General features: G+C 43.2%; 1 protein-coding gene across 5 annotated transcripts in view; it reads left to right on the top strand.

Annotated features, from left to right (window-relative positions):
* The first annotated feature begins 12,200 nt into the window (after positions 1–12,200).
* The window catches only part of LOC137369315 (uncharacterized), a 265,372-nt gene continuing 256,926 nt past the window's right edge, over positions 12,201–20,646 (top strand). For 2 of the 5 annotated variants that reach the window (XM_068030360.1, XM_068030358.1), the window contains exons 1-2: positions 12,202–12,367; positions 18,464–18,686. In XM_068030360.1, the coding sequence (XP_067886461.1) occupies positions 18,491–18,686 (196 nt within the window). In that variant the 5' untranslated portion in view covers positions 12,202–12,367; positions 18,464–18,490. Of the gene's footprint in view, positions 12,368–18,463; positions 18,687–20,646 lie in introns of all 5 variants that reach the window. The other 3 variants (XM_068030361.1, XM_068030359.1, XM_068030363.1) reach the window with 2 other exon arrangements.

The raw sequence follows: 20,646 nt of genomic DNA, 5'->3' as shown, positions 1-20,646 counted from the left end.
AACACCAGGAGACGGATTTTTTTGTATCCTTGTCTTGATCCATTCATTTGATGGGGGAAAACCTCCACCTGGAGAATTTCCTATCTGTCACTATAAGTTCACGGTAAGGTCTGCAGATACCCTATTTAGGTGTTCAGGTGTATTAACACATGGGCCCTATATTGATCTTCCATTGTGAGAAGCCCTCAGGAAATTCCTAGCAATAATTCTCATCAGTAGAAACTAGATATTCTGTGGCAAATGGCTCACCTTCTCCACCGTCTACAAGATACAAGTCAGGTGTGGGATGGTATACTTTCCACCTGCCTGGATAGGTGCTGCTGCAATGACACTCAAGATGTTTGACATCCAGGACAAAGCACTTATCAGCTTGATTGGCAGCCCATCTACCAGCTTAAACACTCACTCCCTCCACCACTGGCACACCATGGCTGCAGTGTGTACCATCTACAGGATACAGTGCAACAACTTGCCAAGTCTCCTTCACAGCACCTCCTAAACTAGCAACCTCCATCATCTAGAAAGACAAGGGCAGCAGGTGCATGGGAACAGCATTACCTCCAGGTTCCCCGCCAAGCACACACACCCACACACCTGACTTGGAAATATATTTCCATTCCTTCATTGTTGTGGGAAAAGTCATGGAACTCCCTATAAAACAGCACTGATAATGTACCTTCATCACATGGACTGCTGCAGTTCAAGAAGACAACTTATCACCAACTTCTCAAGGGCAACAAGGGATGGGCAATGAACCCTGCTCTTTCCAGTGAAGCCCACATCCAGAGAATTGAAAAATTGTCTAAGCAGTAGACTGACCCCAGACCAACAACACCAACAGCCTGATCTCAGCCCCGCACAACACCAACAAACTGATCCCAGTCCAGTAACACCAATAGTTTGAGCCCAGCCCAGCAACACCAGCTGACTTGTCACAGCACAGCAACACTAGTAGCCTCATCCCTGCCCAGCAACATCAGCAAACTGACCCCAGACCAACAACACCAACTGCCTGATCTCAGCCCCGCACAACACCAACAAACTGATCCCAGTCCAGTAACACCAATAATCTGAACCCAGCCCAGTAACACCAGCTGACTAGTCATAGCACAGCAACATTAGCGGCCTCATCCTAGCACAACAACAACAGCAGACTGATCCCAGCAGCCTGAACCCAACACAGTAACACCAGCAGCCTAATCCCAGTCCTGCAGTAGCAAGAATCAGGCAACACCAACCCCAGCAGGCTGATTGTAGCTCAGAAACAACAGCAGTGTGATCACTCAGTGTTGCTTTGCAAAGGTTCGGATAAAGTCAAGGTTGACTTACCTCAATCAAACCTATCACTGGATCCATTTGGGGCCCCTGCTGGGCACGACGGGAATGCAACAGGTAGTACCCGCCTGCTATTTTAACCCACCCCTCCACCTGCACAATTCCCACCAGCAGGACTGGGTTAAAATCAGGATTCACTAATTTCATGCGCAGCTCAACAAGAGCCAAAGACATTGGGATCCATGTACATCAATCATTAAAATGTCATGGGCAGTTACAGAAAATAATCAAAAACTGATTGGAATGCTGGCCCTTATCAGGAGGGCACAAATTATGCTGCAGCTATACAAAGCCCTAGTTAGACCTTAACTGTAGCACTGTCAGCATTTCTAGGCACCACATCTTAGGAAGGATATATTGGCCTTTGAAGGAATGTGGCATAGGTTTACCAGAATGATACCTGGACTCCAAGGGTTAAATTACAAGGACAGAGAAAACAAACTAGGGTTGTATTCGCTGGAATTTTGCAAGTTAAGGGGTGATTTGATCAAAGTTTTCAAGATATTACAGGGAACAGTTGGGTAGATTGAGCGAAACTATTTCCACTAGTTGGGGAGTCTAGGACTCGGGGGCATAGTCTAAAAATTAGGGCCAGGCCCGTCAGGAGTGAAATTAATAAACACTTCCAAACACAAAGGATGGTAGACGATTGGAACTCTCTTCTGTAAATGGCAATTGGTGCTAGATCAATTCTAAACTTTAAATCTGAGATTGATGGATTTTTGTTAACCAAAGATGTTACGGGATACGGGGCATAGGCAGTATATGGAGTTAGGTTGCAGATTAGCCATAATCTCATTGAATGGGTGGAACATTTTCCAAGGGCTAAATGGCCAACTCCTGTTTCTAAAGCAAGTTCCCAGTTCAAAAGGTGACACCCACAGACTCAACCCAACCAGAAAACAACAGCAAGTGGATCCCCATAAACAATAACAGCTGATTGTTTATTGAGGACCTTCTAGGTACATCAATGATTTCACTATCAATAACAACATTAGACTTACCCTGATTTAGCCCAGCACCAATACCAGCAGACAATCCCAGCTCAAAGAATTCCAGCTCAACAATAAACACAGCAACCTCCCAATTCAGCAGCAATATCTGCAGCCTGATTAATGTTGCTGGATGCCTGATACACAGATGATGTCACAATCCTCAGGTCCAGTGGCAACATTAACAGCCCGGCAAAACCAGCTGCATTGTCCCAGCCCAGTAACCATTGCAAGCTTTTACACTCACCTGGGAGAGCAGGTTTAATGCCTTATCCGAAAGACAGCACTTCCAACAGTGCAGTACTACACTGGAGTAGGACTTGAACCCTGACCTTCTGACTCAGAGGCAAGAGGGAGTATTAAGTTCGAGCCACAGCTGACACTCAGCCACATCAGTAGGCTGCTTTCAGCTCTGCTGACAACACCATTAGGCTGAACCAAATAACACCAGAAGGCTGATCCTATTCCAAGCAAGGCAGGCATGCTGAGCATTCTGCCCAGCAGCAACACCAGCAGGCTAATTAATGTTGAGGGTTGGCTGAATGCATTGTTGCTCATAATCCTCAGGCTCACTAACAACATCAGGCCAGTCCCTGCCCAGCAAGATGAGTCAAATCTAGCAAAACCTGAAATCCTCAACACCTGCAGACTAATCCAAGCCAAGCTAGATGAGCAGCTGATGCCAGCACAGCAGAAAAAGTAGTGTTACGACCAGGTGAGAAAGAGGTCTAAGGTTCCCTCTCAGCCTTCACCTGGTCTTACTGTAACAGGGTTTAATTTTAAACACACCGTGTTTTTAGCTGCCCCTTGGTGGATCCTTGTTCACCGCTTTCTAATTATAAGGTAAAGAAACCAGCACAACAGGCTTTCTCAGATTTAAAGAAGAAAAGTTGAAATTTATTAAACTTAAACTCTAATTCAGTTGATGCCTATGGATACCCAACGTACTCACGCTAGCATGCATACGTGATACACACATGAAAATAGAGACAGAAAAGAGCAGAAGAAAAACAAAGTTTGAGGCAATATCTGAAGAGTTGTTGTTACGGTTCTTCGAGCTCACTGCAGAGTCCTTGATTGTAGCTTTTTGTTGAAACCCAGTATTCTTCTTAAACCTCGTTCACTGGAGGAGACTTTTCTCTCTTGGGGTTCATGTGTCTTCAGTGGGTTTTGGAGTTCCGTGAGAAAGAGATGGGACCAGACAGGAGAGGCTGTGGTGAGCCAGCCAGGAGAGGTCTTTTCAATCCAGGAGCAAACAGCTTTTCTGCAGGTTCTCAGTTCAAAACTGTACAATTCAGAAACCCCCAGGTTGCTAAGCAGGTTAGTCATGTGACTAACTGGTCTGACCATGTCTTGGCTATGTGTATTGTATGTCAGGGAATGGTCCTTTGTCCTTTCCAAACACTGTCTGTTAATATGCAAATGTATTTTTTCAAGCCAAAGTCTGGCAGTCCTTGTAACAGGCCTTCTCTTCTTCCCAGCAACAATTTGAAATTTAATGTCCATGTGGCAAAGTTATAATGCCTCATCCTTGGCAGGTGGGGACCTGCATGACAGTAGGTTGATTAATGCTAAGGGTTTGCTGGATGCAGATATAATTCTCACCTTCAGTCGCAGCTTTAGGCTGACCCAACCCTGCAACAGCAACAGGCTGAGCCAGGCCGAGCCAAACATGTAATCTTATTCCAGCCCAGGTTAAGCTGATCCATACCAACAGGCTACATGCAGTTTAGAAAAATCTTACCCCAGCACAGAAATACCTTCAAGTTTAACCCATCATAAGTTAGACTAGCAACAGCAACACTGGCTGGTTAATGTTGAGGATGCTTGAAGCACGCATATTGGCATAATGTTTAGTTTCTGTAGCAAGTAGTAGGCAGATACTGGCCCACAAGCAATATCAAGAAGCCAATTCAAGCCCAGCAACAAAAGCAGGCTGAGCCAGATTACCAGAATGATGATCTAGTCTATCAGTGCCAAGAGCATGTCGAGCACAGCCCACAATAGCGGTTACTCCAAGGTCAGCTACAACACCATTCGGGCCCTAGGGAAGAAGCAACGCCTAAAGCTGATTGTGACCAGTAGCAAAACCAGCTGACTTGTCCAGACACAGCAGTATTAGGCTGATTGTGGCCTAGCAACGCAAGCAAGTTGAATACAATCAAGTGCCAAGACCAGCAGGCTAACCCCAACCCAGATACACCAGCATCCTTTTCCAGCCCAGCACCATCAGCCGTGTATGCCCATCTCAGCAACAATTCTACCAGGCTCCTAGTCCAACAGCAATACCAAACCAATCCTGATCCATCAGTAGTAGGCTGATCCCAAGCAGCAACGCTTGTACTCTGATTTCAGCCCAGCCACCAGCAGCCTCTATCAAAGCCAAATGAAGCAAACAAACCCGTCCCAGCACGGCAGGCTGATTAATGCTGATTTTACTCTGCACTGCACCTTGTGTGCGCCTATTTCTGGGAAGCCACACAGAGAAATCACTTGCGTCTTCAGTCAAGCCCCTTTGCATTTTATATGCATTGGAATTTTATTTTTATGCAAAGGGATGTGAAATGTTGTTATTCTTCCCTGCCCCTGGTTTTTCTCGATTTCTGCTGGTTGCAGGCTGTCCCCATTTGAGTCGGCATTCATACTCTTCATGCTGCACTTCAAAAGCTGAAAAGCTTAAAAAAACAGGCAACAATAATAATCATTTTCTCTTCATTGAGTTGAGGTGCCTTGTACATTTAGCTGCTGTGATCAGGCTGCACTTCGGGCAAGAGCTTCCAACAGGATAAAGGAAAGAACTTTTGGATGCCAGGGAAGTCAAGCATCATCATAGGAGGAGGGCACGTACCCTTCTGTTACATGGCCACTCAAATATATTGGAACCTTCTCGACCACACAGAACAGAGACATTTTCAGTGGCTGCAATTCATGGGGCAGGCAGTCAGCTGTGTAACCTGTTGCAGGAGGATTTGCAGCCCATCTCCAGTGCGTGCACAGCACTACCAGGATCAGTCATAGTAACAATCACCTACAACTTCTTTGCTTTAGAGCCTTTGCAGAGGCCCAATGGGAATATCAGTAACATCATTCAATCTGTAGTGCATTGCTGCATAAAACAAGTGACTCATGCCTTGCTTGGCAGAGCAAACAATGATATCCATTTATGGACACCAGGAAGCAAAAGCTCTGAGCCCTAGGTTTCCATCATCTATCAGGGATTCCCAATAGTTCCCTGCAGAGAGAAGTGTCCCATATATGAAACATAGGGACTTAACTCAATTGATTTTTCAGTGTGATAAAAGCAAAATACTGCGGATGCTGGAAATCTGAAATGAAAACAAGAAATGCTGGAACCACTCAGCAGGTCTGGCAGCATCTGTGGAAAGAGAAGCAGAGTTAACGTTTCGGGTCAGTTCCGAAGAAGTGTCACTGACCCGAAACGTTAACTCTGCTTCTCTTTCCACAGATACTGCCAGACCTGCTGAGTGGTTCCAGCATTTCTTGATTTTTCAGTGTGTCTGTGAGACCTTCTGGACCAGATACTGTAGGGCAATACTGAATTTTGGCAATCGTGATTCATTTTCTTTGCATCAACTTAATGTGCCAACTTTATTTTGTGATGTCCAGCATGTTAAGTGTTGGATCTTGTGTGACCAAGAATACCTGGTCCATAAATAGGGTCAGACCAATGCATGTTATGGCCTTCTCCCACCACCTGCACCCCAACCCCACTGTCTTCCAGTTGCAGCAATCTACCTTCAATTCTATGTGCTTTAATTTTAGCAAACAGTGGAACCTTATCAAATGCCTTCTGGATGTCCACATAAACTACATCCATAGACATTCCCATGTCTACTATTTTAGTTACTTCCTCAAAAAATTCAACTAGGTATGTTAGACATGACCTACCCTCAAAAACTCCATGTTTACTCTCTCTAATCAGCTCAAATTTCTCTAAGCGTTCCGTCACCTTGCCCTTAATTATCGATTCCAATAACTTCCCCACAACAGGATTAAAGAAGAGTAATCTGGTGTCCTGTTCAACATCAGCAATTTAAAAAATCATCACTGGTCCCATTGTTGTTTGTGGGACCTTGTTGAGTACAATAATTTAGAAGAGCTTTACATGTTTTGCAAAGATGTGATGAGGTTATATAAATGTAAGTTATTTATCAGTTGCATGCATGTGGCAAGATTGTTTTTATTGGATAGTTTTTAAAGTATAAACATTTGTTTAATGTATGATTTGCTTTACTGGATAAAAATGATGTAAACATCTAATTCATTGTTACATACATTAAAGGAACTAAAATAGTTCTGTAAAAAATATACATAACTTCATGGGTTGAATAACACAGTGATGTAACATGATTGGTGATTTTAGGATTCCAAAAGGACTAGATAATGTAGACCATGACAAGCTTTTTTATCTTAGCCAGTACAGTAGAACCAGAGGCCGCGGGCTGTGTTTGAAGGAGGGTAAACTCAAAAATAATCTGCCAAAACATTATTTTAGTGAGCAAGTGGTCAACCTATGGAACATGCTCCTTAGGAGATGGTGGAAGAAGAAAGTGTTGATTCATTCAAATGCAATTGAATTAGAATTCTTTCAGAAAATGTTATTTTCGGATACGGTATATGGTTAATTTGAGACATGACATATGGTAAGTGTCACATATGTGAGAGGAATAGGTGACTTTGACCCTATGGTTTCCAAAGCTTTCCATCAATGGAAGTTTATTTTGCCTCATGTCTAGATCTCTTGTGACTAATAGAGATTGGATGTTAGGATTAGTTAACAACCCCATTATTGTTGTAAAAAAAGCAAAATACTGCAGATGCTGGACATCTGAAATAAAAACAAAATGCTGCAAATACTCAGCAGGACTGACAGAATCTGGAGAGAAAAACAGAGTTAATACTTCAGGTTGATGGCCTTTCGTCAGAACACAGAAAAGTCATTACGGCACAGAAGGGAGTCATTCAGCCCATCGAGTCCATGCCAGCTCTCTTTACAGTAATCCAGTCAGCCCTATTCCCCCCGCTTTACCCCCGTAACCCTGTAAGTTTATTTCCCTCAATTGCCTATCCAATTTCCTTTTGAAATCATTGAAATCATTTCTGTTTCCACCACCCTCATAGGCAGCTAATTCCAGGTCATTACCACTTACTGCATAAAAGAAGTTCTTCCTCATATCCCCCGAGCCTCTCTTGCCCAAAACCTTAAATCTGTGTCCCCTAGTCCTTGTACCATCAGCAAATGGGAACAGCTTTTCTTTGTCTACCTTTTCTAAATCTGCCATAACCTTGTAAACTGCTATCATATCTCCCCTCAACCTCCTTTGCTCCAAGGAGAACAACCCCAGCTTCTCCAACCTAACCTTGTAGCTAAATTCCCTCATCCCAGGAACCATTCTGGTAAATCTCCCCTGCACCTTCTCAAGGACCCTCACATCCTTCCTGAAGTGTGGTGACCAGAACTGGATGCAATATTCTACTTGTGGCCTAACCAGAGCTTCATAAAGGTTCAGCATAACCTCGTTGCTTTTGTACTCAATATCTCCATTTATGACGCCCCAGATCCCATATGCTTTGCTAACTACTCTCAAAATGTCATGCCACCTTCAAAGATCTATGCACATGAACCCCCAGATCCTGCTGTCCCTGCACATTATTTAGAAGTATACATTACCTATCCCCATCCCTTCTGCCAAAATACATCACCTCCCATTTCTCTGTATTGAATTCCATCTGCCATTACTCTGCCCATTGTGCTAGCCTATCTATGACCTGTTGCAGTCGATTGGTCTCATCCTCACTGTTTGCCACACTTCCAAGTTTGGTATCATTAACACATTTTGACATTTTACTCTGTATTCCAATATCCAAAGCAGTGGACCTGGCACTGACCCTTGGGGAACATCACTGTCTGCCATCCTCCAGTTGTAACAGGTCTTAACAGGCAAGGAAAGGGAGAAGGGGCAAAGACAAAAGGGAAGGCCTGTTATATGGTGGAAGGCAGGAGCAACTAAATGACAAAAGCAATGATGGTGCAAGACAAAAAGAGATGATATTGGGACAAGTAAAGAAACAAAAGATGGGTCGAGAGAAGTGTAAATGGTAATAGCAGAATCATCAGCAACAGTTGCCATCTGAAAAAATGGAGCAGAGGTTATGATCTAAAATTGTTGAACTCAGTGTTGAGTCCAGAAGGCTGTAAATTGCTTAATCAAAAGATGAGGTGCTGTTCCTCAAGCTTAATTTGAGCTTCATTGGAAAAGAGAAGGCGCTGAGGACAGAGAGATCAAGTGGAGTGGGATAGAGAACATCCCCCGGACCATGACCCCATGACTGAACATCAAACCAGTGTTTCCAAGACTGTCACTGACCTCCCCTCTGGAGATCTTCCCTCCATAGCCTCCAACCTCATATTCCCCCAACCCCACACAGCTCGCTTCTATATTCTTCCCAAGAATCACAAACAGGACTGCCCCATCATTTCAGCTTGTTCTTGCCCCATGAAACTGATTTCTTCCTATCTCAACTCAACTCTTTCTCCCCTTGTCCAGTCTCTTGCCATCTATATCCCTGAATCCTTCAATGCACTCCACCACTTTAACAGTTTCTAGTTTCCTGGATGTTCATTCCTACCAGGACAGTCAGAGGGCTCTTCATTTCTTACCTGAATGAAGGCTCAAACAGTCACAGACACCACCACCCTTCTGCACCTGGCTGAACTTGTTCTTACATTGAACAACTTCTTCTTTGACTTTGCTCACTTCCTCCAAATAAAAGTGTTGCTATGGAAACACAAATAAATCTAGCTATGCCTGCCTTTTCATGGGATATATAGAACTTTCTTTGTCCAGTCCTAATCAGACCTCCTCCCTCACCTCTGTTTTTGGTACATTGATGACTGTATCAGTGTCATTTCTTGCTCTTGCCCGGAACTGGAAAGTTTGCTTCTAAGTCTGCATGGGGGAATCTACACCTAGGTGGCATAGTTTCAGAATGAGGGGTTGCCCATTAATTTCCATCCTTCCCTCATCTCCACATGGCCAATCCCTGACTCTTCCTTTCCTCGACTTCTCTGTCTCCACTGTCATGCAGACCCCCACCTGCCAAGAATGAGGGATATTAATTTTGTCATATGAACATTGATTTTAAACTGTTGCTGGAGTGAGGAAATGACTTGTTAAACAGATCAGCCGTGGCTGGAAAAAAACTTTTACATACTATCAGAGAGTGCTTGTGGAGGCAAAGGACCATTCCCTGACAGATTCAACCCACAACGGACTTTGATCACCAGACGTTCAAGGTGAGGAAGCTCACATTCCAGATGACTGCTACAATGGCCGAATCCACAAACAGATGTGGTCAAACTAGCTAGTCACATGACTAACCTGCTGGGCAACCTGAGTTTTTTGAATTGTCCAAACAGCTTGAGAGAGAGAGACTGTTTACTCCTGGACTGAGAAGACCTCTTCTGTCTGCTCCCATCTCTCTCACAAGCCCCTGGACCCACTTAATACAGATAAACCTCATGAGAGAAAAGTCTCCTACATCGAACAAGGTTTAAGACGAATACTGGGCTCCAACGAAAAGCAAGACCTACCTACAATCAAGGACTCCACAGCGAGCTCGAAGAACAGTAACCAAAACCATCTTCAGATAGTGCCTCAAACTTTTCCACTTTATTTCTTCAGCTCTTTTCTGTCTCTATCTGCATGTGTGTATCGTGTATGCATGCTGGCATGGACGTGTCACGTATCCATAGGCATTAACCGAATTAGGGTTTAAGATTAATAAAGTTCAACCTTTCTTCTTTAAACCTAAGAAAACCTGTTTGGCTGGTTTCTTTTCCTTATAATTGGAAAGCAGTGAACAAGGATTCACTAAGGGGGAGCTTAAAATATGGTGTGTTTAAAATTAAACCCTGTTACTGTAAGACTAGGTGAAGGCTGAGAGGGAACCGTAGACCTCTTTCTTACCTGGTCATAACACCACTTTTAGGGATAGGCTATTGACCAATATACACTATAAGCCCACTGACTCCCAAAGCTATTGTGACTACACTCCCTCCCACCCTGTTTCCTGTAAGGATTCTATTCCATTCTCCCAGTTTCTCTGTCTCTGTCACATCTGTTCTGACAGTGCCGCCTTCCATACCAGTGCTTCCAATATATCTTTCTTTCTCCTCCACCATGGTTGACAGAGCTCTCGTCTGGCTCCTTCCATTTCCCACACTTCTGCTCTCACCCCTTCCCCTCTCTTCCCCTTGTTCTCATCTTCCACCCCACCAAACTCCACATTCAATGGATTATTTAATTTCTCCTGCTTTCCACCTTATTATATACCTTCCCTTTTATTGTCCCCCTCCATTTCCCTGCCTCTGTACTTGTTTAAAACCTGTTACATCTCTTTTAACAATTCTGATGAAAGGTAATTGACCTGAAACATTAACTCTGTTTCTCTCGCCACAGATGCTGCCTGACCTGCTGTGTATTTCTAGCATGTTTTTTGTTGTATCAAGATGGTAGATGGTGAACTAGATGGACCTTGGTCTTTTTCATCTAGCAATTCCTAAACCACATACACTTAATGAGACCAAATTCTCAGTATTCAGATGGAGTCATTCCAGGAACTGAGCTTGACCTTAAACTCAGGCAATAATTTTCCCTTATAAAAAATGATAAAATTGCACTTAAAATAATTTTTTTGTTTGTTTGTGGAATGTGGGCATCACTGGGGACAGCATTTTATGCCCTTGAACTGAAGCCATTTAAGAGTCAACCACATTGCTGTGGTTCTGAAGTCACATGTAGGCCGGACCAGGTAAGGACAGCAGATTTCCTTCCCTAAAGGACGTTAGAGAACCAGATGGGTTTTTACAACAATTGACAATGGTTTCATGGTCATCATTAGACTAGATTTTAATTCCAGATTTATTAATTTAAGTCAAATTTCATCATCTGCCGTGGTGTCCCCTGGGCATTAGCTTGGGCTCTGGATTACTAGTCCAGTGACATTACCACTACACCACTGCCTCCCCAATCTAATGCAATGGTCATGGCTGATTTATTTTGATTTATTTATCCTGGAAAATGTTGAGCCATCCTGTAGCAAAAATGTCGTTGGGAGGCACTAAAATTAAAGTCCTGACGTGAATGTGGGTGTCTTTGTTTGAGGCAAGGAGAAAATTCCAAAAATTATGGCGTATTTACATTTCAGCTGTAGTGTTGAGTTTGAAATAACCTTTGCATTCAACACTGCAGTTGTTGAGCAAGATCACCCTTAATTTTAGTTTCCTCTGGCATTAAATTGGCATATACACCCACACTCACCTCAAGAAAGAAGAACTTGTCGTTATATTGTGCTTTCATGGTATCATGACATCCCAAACAGCTTTACAGCCAATTAAGTACTTTTTTGAAGTGTGCTTACTGTTGTAATGTAGGAAACATCCACAGCAAACTCTCACCAATGGCATTGAAATAAATAATCAGATAATCTGTTTTAGGTGTTGGTTGAAGGATAAATAGTGTCGCTCTTGCAGACAGCCAGTACAGCACATAATGGGCCGAATGGCCTCCTTCTGTGCTGTAACCATTCCACATATTGGCCAGGACATGGGGGACACCTCTGCTCTTCTTTAAACAGTGCCGTGGGATCTTTTATGCCCACCTGAGAGGGAAAACAGGGCATTGGTTTAATATTTCATTCCACTTCCTCAGTACTGCACTGAAGTGCCAGACTACAATAGTTGCTGTCAGGGCGGGGTGACAGTAAAGGGGCAGGCCCCGTGCTCCTGGTTGATTGGGCAGCTCTTCCATCAATCATCCTGACTCACCAATGAGAGGCTGGTGGGGATGCCACCTGCCCAGGTGCTCTCGGAGGCGGAGCGGTGACCGGGGATTGAGTGTATCGTGAGGGGAGCAGGAGGAGAGCGAGTGCCGGCTATTCACTGCTCCGTGAGGGGAGGAGGAGGAGCAGCAGCAGCGAGCTGGGCCCTTCACTGGACGCGCGACCGCAGCAGACGGGTGAGGGTTGGCATGGGGCGGGGCTGGGGTCTCCGGATGCTCAAGCAGCATCTCTGCCTCACCCTCGGGCCTCTTGGGTCGGCTTTGTGTCCCTGTCCTCCTCCATCTTCCCTCTCCAATGCTCGGAATCTGTTTCTCTGCTGGGATTCTTTAACCTGAACTGCGTTGCCTCTTTTAGCGAGAATTATTTAAGTCGCTGCACATACTTTTTGCAGATTTTTTAAAAAACAGCTGAAAATACGCATCAGATCCTGCATCATCTGGGCAGCTTCGAATTGGTGTCTAATCTTTCGGTTATATGCCCATAAGGTTAACTCGGCTTCTGCAAAGGGACAAGTTACAATTTAATGATTAATGTTCTGACAATTGTGTTCCGCATGGAGCATTTATCAGAACTTCGAGGGAATGCTGTGCATGATTTTCTGACCACGGATTGAATGGTCAGAAAGCTGTACGTGAGCTGACTTCTGGCAAGAGGATGCCCGTGAAATATTTACCTGTTTAGTTATTTACACACGGACTTAACTATGTATTTGTAATACTTACTGTGTTATGGTGAAATTGTACTGTTATTTTGATATGTGGTTAAATAATAACTCAAAACTTCCTAGTCATCTATGAAACAACAGTGTCAGAGTAAGGTAGTTGTGTTGCATTCTTGCCTCTGAGTCAAAAGATTATGTCCGGCAACTAGAGCACACAATCGAGGCTGATAGCTTTTATTTATTCATTCATGGGATATGGGCGATGCTGGCTAGGCCAGCATTTATTGCTCATCCCTAATTGCCCTTGAGAAGGTGGTGGTGAGCTGCCTTCTTGAACCGCTGCAGTCCATTTGGGGTAGGTACACCCACAGTTCTGTTAGGAAGGGAGTTCCAGGATTTTGACCCAGCGACAGTGAAGGAACGGCGATATAGTTCCAAGTCGGGATGGTGTGTGACTTGGAGGGGAACTTGCAGGTGGTGGTATTCCCATGTATTTGCTGCCCTTGTCCTCCTAGGTGGTAGAGGTGGCGGGTTTGGAAGGTGCTGTCGAAGGAGCCTTGGTGCATTGCTGCAGCGCATCTTGTAGATGGTGTACACTGCTGTCACTGTGTGTCGGTGGTGGAGGGAGTGAATGTTTGTAGATGGGGTGCCAATCAAGCGGGCTGCTTTGTCCTGGATGGTGTCGAGCTTCTTGAGTGTTGTTGGAGCTGCACCCATCCAGGCAAGTGGAGAGTATTCCATCACACTCCTGACAGGCTTTGGGGAGTCAGGAGGTGAATTACTCGTTTCAGAATTCCTAGCCTCTGACCTGCTCTTGTAGCCACGGTATTTATATGGCTACTCCAGTTCAATTTCTGGTCAGTGGTAGCCCCTAGGATGTTGATAGTGGGGGATTCAGCGATGGTAATGCTGTTGAATGTCAAGGGGAGATGGTTAGATTCTCTCTTGTTGGAGATGGTCATTGCCTGGCACTTGTGTGGCACGAATGTTGCTTGCCACTTATCAGCCCAAGCCTGGATATTGTCCAGGCCTTGCTGCATTTCTAAATGGACTGCTTCAGTATCTGAGGAGTCACGAATGGTGCTGAATCATCTGCGAACATCCCCACTTCTGGTCTTATGATTGAAGGAAGGTCATTGATGAAACCGCTGAAGATGGTTGGGCCTAGGACACTACCCTGAGGAACTCCTGCAGTGATGTCCTGGAGCTCAGATGATTGACCTCCAACAACCACAACCATCTTCCTTTGCGCTAGGTATGACTCCAGCCAGCGGAGGGTTTTCCCCCTGATTCCCATTGACTTCAGTTTTGCTAGGGCTCCTTGATGCCATACTCAGTCAAATGCTGCCTTGATGTCAAGGGCAGTCACTCTCACCTCACTTCTCGAGTTCAGCTCTTTTGTCCATGTTTGAGGGAGTGCAGTACTGAGGGAGTGCTACATTGTCAGAAATGCTTTCTTCTCAAGTAGACATTAAATTGAAACCCCATCTATATATTCAAAAACAAAATCTCCCGTGGCTTTACTCAGAAAAGACCAGGGGTGTTTTTCTAGCCTGACCAACATTTGTCCCTCAATCATTGCCACCAAAACAGCCTAGCTATTTAATTGCCATTTGTGGGACCTTGCTGTGTGCAGATTGGCTGCTCTATTTGCCTCCACTATGTTCAAAACTACTTAATTTTTCTGAAACATCCTTTATTCTGCTTCAGAAAAAATTGCATTAAGATGTTCAGGAAATAAAGAAAAAGTGGTCATAAAGAAGGAAAGAACTTCTGTTTATATATCACCTTTCACAATCTCAGGGCATCCTGTAGTGTTCCACAGCCAATGGATTATGAAGTAATAGTAGTAATTCTTATTTGTGTTGAATATGTTTCCTATCAGATTTCAGTTGTATGATACTTTTTTTTGGCCATTCATGTTTTGGTTTAGGCTGAGCTGCCTGCAGCTGATGCCATTCAGTGTACTCATTCAATATAATTCTTGAGTTTTAACGATGGGCAGAATCAGGCAGAGACTGTTGTACTTTCATAGTTCCACCACTTTCATGGACAATAGTCCTTGCCACACCTTCTACCTTTTGGACACTGTCATTACTGAAACATTTGGGAAGCTGGCACAAGTTGTGTTTGTGGTTACACTTTTTTATTGTGATCATTTCTTAAATTAAGATGTGGAGTCCAAGTTAACTATTCCGATGCTTCTGTTAATGTCAAGTGCTTGCAAGTTGAGGAAGCTTTGTTTTTGTGTGTGCATTGTAATTTTTTAATTTTTTTTATATTTAGAGATACAGCACTGAAACAGGCCCTTCGGCCCACTGAGTCTGTGCCGACCAACAACCATCCATTATACTAACCCTACAGTAATCCCAAATTCCCTACCACCTACCTAGACTAGGGGAAATTTACAATGGCCAATTTACCTATCAACCTGCAAGTCTTTGGCTGTGGGAGGAAACCGGAGCACCCAGAAAACCCATGCGGTCACAGGGAGAACTTGCAAACTCCACACATGCAGTACCCAGAATCGAACCCGGGTCCCTGGAGCTGTGAGGCTGCGGTGCTAGCCACTGTGCCACTCCCACACATACATTCCTTTTGTTCAAGTGCAGTGATTACATTTCACCTTGTTTTGCACAATAGAGTGGGTGTGACACTACATCTTGATATGTGTATGTCTGCAAGGTTTTTGTTTCAGAAGCCTCTTAATGGTGACATAGTGTTTAACAAACCAAGTTCCAGTGTGGCTTTTGGGAGGGTTCATGAGACTGTGCTACCCAAATGGAACATCACTTAATGCCAGCTTGTGTTCAGGTGGAGCTACATCAGTGTAATCCAGGTTCTTTGCCAAACTTGCATCTAGTCAGGTCCATAGTATACCCTCTGCCCGAGTTTAGTGACTCTGCAGGATGCTCTCCTAGTTTTGCCAACATTAGGTGATATTTGTGTGTGTGTGCGTGCATGTATTCTCATTATGCTTAGTCTGCTCCTAAGTAGCACGTACACACTCTGTGCAAGCATAGAATTAGCTTCCATATGTGTGCCGATGCTGCCCAACTCTCCCTCCACCAGTACAATTACTGCTGCCTTCATGCTATAGTGCTGTTCCATCACCTGTGCTGCTGAAATCCTCATTCACACCCGCAACAGTACTGGAATTGTCCTTCACCCCACTTCTCGTCCAGCTTTTTAAAGTCCATCCCTTCAAGGAGTCAACCTTGGCTCCTTCTCTTTGAGTCAGGACTTTGTAGATTCAGGCTTCACTGCGAAGATTTGAGCAAATAATTTAAGCTGGAACTTGTGTACAACACTGAAGGAGTGCTGCACTGTTGGAGGTACTGTCTTTTGGATGAGGCCCCAAGCTCTGGAATACCCTCCCTACACCTCTGCTTCTCCTCACTTTCTTCCTTTAAGACACTCCTTAAAATCTACCTCTTTGACCAAGCTTTTGGTCATCTTACCTAATATATCTCAATGTGGCTCAGTCATATTTTGTCTTATAATGCCCCTGTGAAGTGCCTTAAAATATTTTATGTTCTGGGTGCTATATAAATATAAGTTGTTGTTGGAGATCTTGACTTAATGTTTCAACATCTGCCCTCAGTGAAAGAAGAACAGAGGAGCTCTTCCGATGTGCTGGCTAACATTATTCTGTCAATCAGCACCTAAAATAGATGATCTGGTCACTTATTGCATTACTGTTTGTGGGAACTTTGTGTGTAAATTGGCTGCCATGTTACATATGAACATACGAATTAGGAGCAGGAGTAGGCCCCTCGAGCCTTCTCTGCCATTCAAAAAGATCATGGTTGATCTGATTGTAACCTTGACTCTACATTCCCACCTACCCCTAATAACCTTTCACCCCTTTGCTTAGCAAGAATCTATCTACCTCTGCCTTAAAAATATTCAAAGACTCTGCTTCCGCCACCTTTTGAGGAAGAGAGTTCTAAAGACATTCAACCCTCTGAGAGAAAAAATTTCTTCTCATCTGTCGTAAATGGGTGACCCTTTATTTATAAATAGTGACCCGTAGTTCTAGATTCTCCCAGAAGGGGGAACATCCTTTCCACATCGGTTCTGTCAAGACCCCTCAGAATCTTGTATATTTCAATCAAGTCACCTCTTGCTCGTCTAAACTCCAGCGGATACAAGCCTAGCCTGTCCAACCTTTCTTCATAAAAGAATCTGCTCATTCCAGATATTAGTCTAGTAAACCTTCTTTGAACTGCTTCCAATGCAGTTACATCTTTCCTTTAAATAAGGAAACCAATACTGTACACAGTATTCCAGATGTGGCCTAACCAATGCCTTGTATAACTGAAGCATAACCTCCCTACTTTTGTATTCAATTCCCCTCGCAATAAACAATAACATTCTATTAGCTTTCCTAGTTACTTGCTGTACCTGCATACGAACCTTTTGTGATTCATACACTAGGACACCCAGATCCCTCTGCATCTCAGAGCTCTGCAATTTCTCACCATTTAGCTAATATGCTTTTTTTATTCTTCCTGCCAAAATGGACAATTTCATGTTTTCTCACATACTCCATTTGCCAGATTTTTGCCCACTCACTTAACCTATCTATGTCCCTTTAGCCTCCTTGTATCCTCTTCACAACTTATTTTCCTATCTATCTTTGTGTCATCAGCAAATTTAGCAACTATACCTTCGATCTCTTCATCCAAGTCATTTTATATAAATTGTAAAAAGTTGAGGCCCCAGCACTGATCCCTGTGGCACCCCACTCGTTACGTCTTGCCAACCAGAAAATGACCCATTTATGCCTACTCTCTGTTTCCTGTTAGACAATCTTCTATCCATACCAATATGTTGCCCCCTACACCATGAGCTTTTAGTTTCCGCAATAACCTTTGATGGACACTTTATCAAATGCCTTTTGGAGATCTAAGTACAGTACATTCACTGGTTCCCCTAAGTGCCCTGCTATAACTTCTTTAATAATAGCTTCTAACATTTTCCCTATGACAGATGTTAAGCTAACTGGCCTGTAGCTTACTGCTTTCTGTTTCCCTTTTTGAATACAGGAGTTGCCTTGGCGGTTTTCCAATCTAATGAAACCTTCCCCGAATCTCTGGAATTTTGGAAAATTAAAACCAATGCATTAACTATCTCACTAGCCACTTTTAAGACCCTAGGATGCAGTCCACCAGGACCCTGGGGACTTGTCAACATGCAGCTCCAACAATTTGCTCATTTATTTCCTACATTATAAGTGTGACTACAATTCAGTTGCAATTAACTGACTGTAAAATGTCTTGGGACACTTGAAGTTGTGAAAGATGCTATATAGATGGAAGTTCATAATTTTTTCTTGTGTCTTTAATTTCCCTCTCTTCCAAATTTCTAACTTCCTCCTTGGTGCCTACTTATTGCTTTCACCCCTTGTAAAGCTCTCAGATGATCGTTTGTGAAAAGCTTTCTATAATTTTTATGTTGGCATTTACTCATTAACTATACCTTTAGTTTTGAGAGTATGGGAAAATTATAAAAGGAGAACTTAAGTTAAAGCAAACCATCAATTAAGATAAGTTTGTATAATTTTGTCAAATAATGATTTAGAATAATACTTTTTTCATATTTTTAGGAAGATTATTGCACAACAACCAGCACAATGTCCCAGATCCGGATTCCGGGAAGTTCAGGATATGCTTTAATGGGTGATAAATCATTAGAGTTCTATAAGGATCCTATGCATTTTTGCAACAGTCGAATTCATAGCAATGGAAGCAGAATTTTCCAAGCACGTCTCCTCAACAAGCCAACTGTATTTGTGTGTTCTGTGAAAGGGATGAAAGAATTGCTGTGTGGTAAGTATTAAACTGTCGAGCAGTGATGGAGGTTATCATCGTTGACTTTGGGAGAAGGTGAAGAAATGGCAAGTCATGTTATACCAAACGAGTCCATAAACAGTGGCTACATTCTAATACTTACCAACAGGGTGAATAATTCAGTATAGATTATTAAATTGTTCAAATCCTGTTGGATGAGGATTAGCTTTGGGGTGAATTTTAGTAATTCCTGCTCAGAGTGTAGCCACAGCTTCTGGGAAGACTTGTTAGGAAAGTGTTGGCATTCTCCATGATTCTCCATCCGTTAATGGATAGAAAATCCTGGGGAGTGTGCCCGCAATTACCCAACGTGTGTACCAAGTTTAAATTTATCTATTTAAATTCCCTTATTTCTAGAACAACCAGCTCAACTCAATAAGTACAGATTTTGTGCTTGAATAGGGCATCCTCCAACACATTAAAACGATACCCGGTTGATATTTTGCTGTCATGCCCATTCTTGCAGTGTTCATGATTGAAGCCAAAACCTAATTTAGTATACTTATACTTCAGTGAATTACAAAATCAAAGTCACACTTTGTTTCCCAGCAATCTGCCTTCTTTGACTTCTAAGTGTGTACTTCATTATCATGGAAAATCTGTTGCTCCATTACAACACTGAAGTATCTCACAAGGCCCCTTCTACTCCATGTATTTGAATGGGAATTCTACTTCAGAACATCTTGTTTGGTTTCAGTTTTACCATATTTATTTTCCTACAAAGCAAATTGGAGCTTTATTATTTTTGTTCTCCGACTCTAGGTGTTACTAGCCAGGCCTCATTTATTGCTCATCCCTAGTTGGCCTGAGAAGGTGGTGGGTCGCCTTCTTGAACCACTGAAATCTGTGTGGTGCTCCTGTGATGGTGTTCCAAGATATTGAGCCAGTGACAAAAGAACAGCGATTTGTATTCAAGTCGGGATGGTGGAGACTTGGAGATGTTGGTGCTTCCATTGCTGCTCTTTGTTCTACTGCAGCTACAATTTGACACTGGTAAATGAGGGTGAAATATCAATTCCAGTGTCAGTAATTTTGGATTTTAACTTCAACATTTCAGAAAACCAGAGTATGGCACACTGTTCCTGTTATTGGGCTGATTTTTCATGGCTAGATTTTTCTTCCTGAATCTGATTTCATGTATCTTTAAACATGGAGACTAGCTCCTTCCCTTTCTACCTTACCAGCCTCCCACGACTAGCCCAGAACATGTTTCCTTCTCCCTTTGTCCTCACGCTGGTTAGAAACGTGACAGTTTTCCCTCCCTGTCCAGGAGTAGGTTACCAGAGATACCAGTTAAACAAGTAAGTGGGATAAGTGTGCTTTAATAACTTGTGCTTGAAACAAACACCCACCTTAAACCTCATGGCATTAAGTACAGTCTTTACTAGATGTTTGTTTTATTAAAGTGAAAATTTGCTATTTGCAATAATTACTTGCACCTATGTCTAGTACTGAATGAGCAGACATTTCCTCCAATTAAATACTGGGAAGACTGAAACCATTGTTTTTGGTTCCTGCTCCAAACTCCGTTCCTTAGCTACCAGCTTCATCTCTCTCTCTCTAGCAAAGGTCTGAGATTAAGTCAGTAAATTCGCAACCTGGTGTAAAATTTAACCCTGAGACGAGTTTCCGACCTCATTTATGCTGTCACTAAGACTTCACTTCCGTAACTTCGCCCCGTCTCAGCTCAATAGCTGTTGAAACCCTCATTCCTGTCTTTGTTACCTTTAGACTTGACTATATTCCAATGTATTCCTGGCTGGTTTCCCACATTCTACAGGAGCAAGGATGTCTTGCTGCAATTGTACAAGATGTGAGAACGCATCTGGAGTAGTGTGTGCAGTTTTGGCCTCCTTATCTGAGGAAGGATGTTCTTGCTGTGGAGGGAGTGCAGTGAAGGTTCACCAGACTGATTCCTGGAATGGCAGGACTGGTGTAT

Source organism: Heterodontus francisci, chromosome 4, assembly GCF_036365525.1.
Source record: "Heterodontus francisci isolate sHetFra1 chromosome 4, sHetFra1.hap1, whole genome shotgun sequence".
Lineage (NCBI taxonomy): Eukaryota > Metazoa > Chordata > Chondrichthyes > Heterodontiformes > Heterodontidae > Heterodontus > Heterodontus francisci.
Note: the sequence above shows the minus strand (reverse complement) of the source record. Positions and strands in the feature narration are given on the sequence as shown.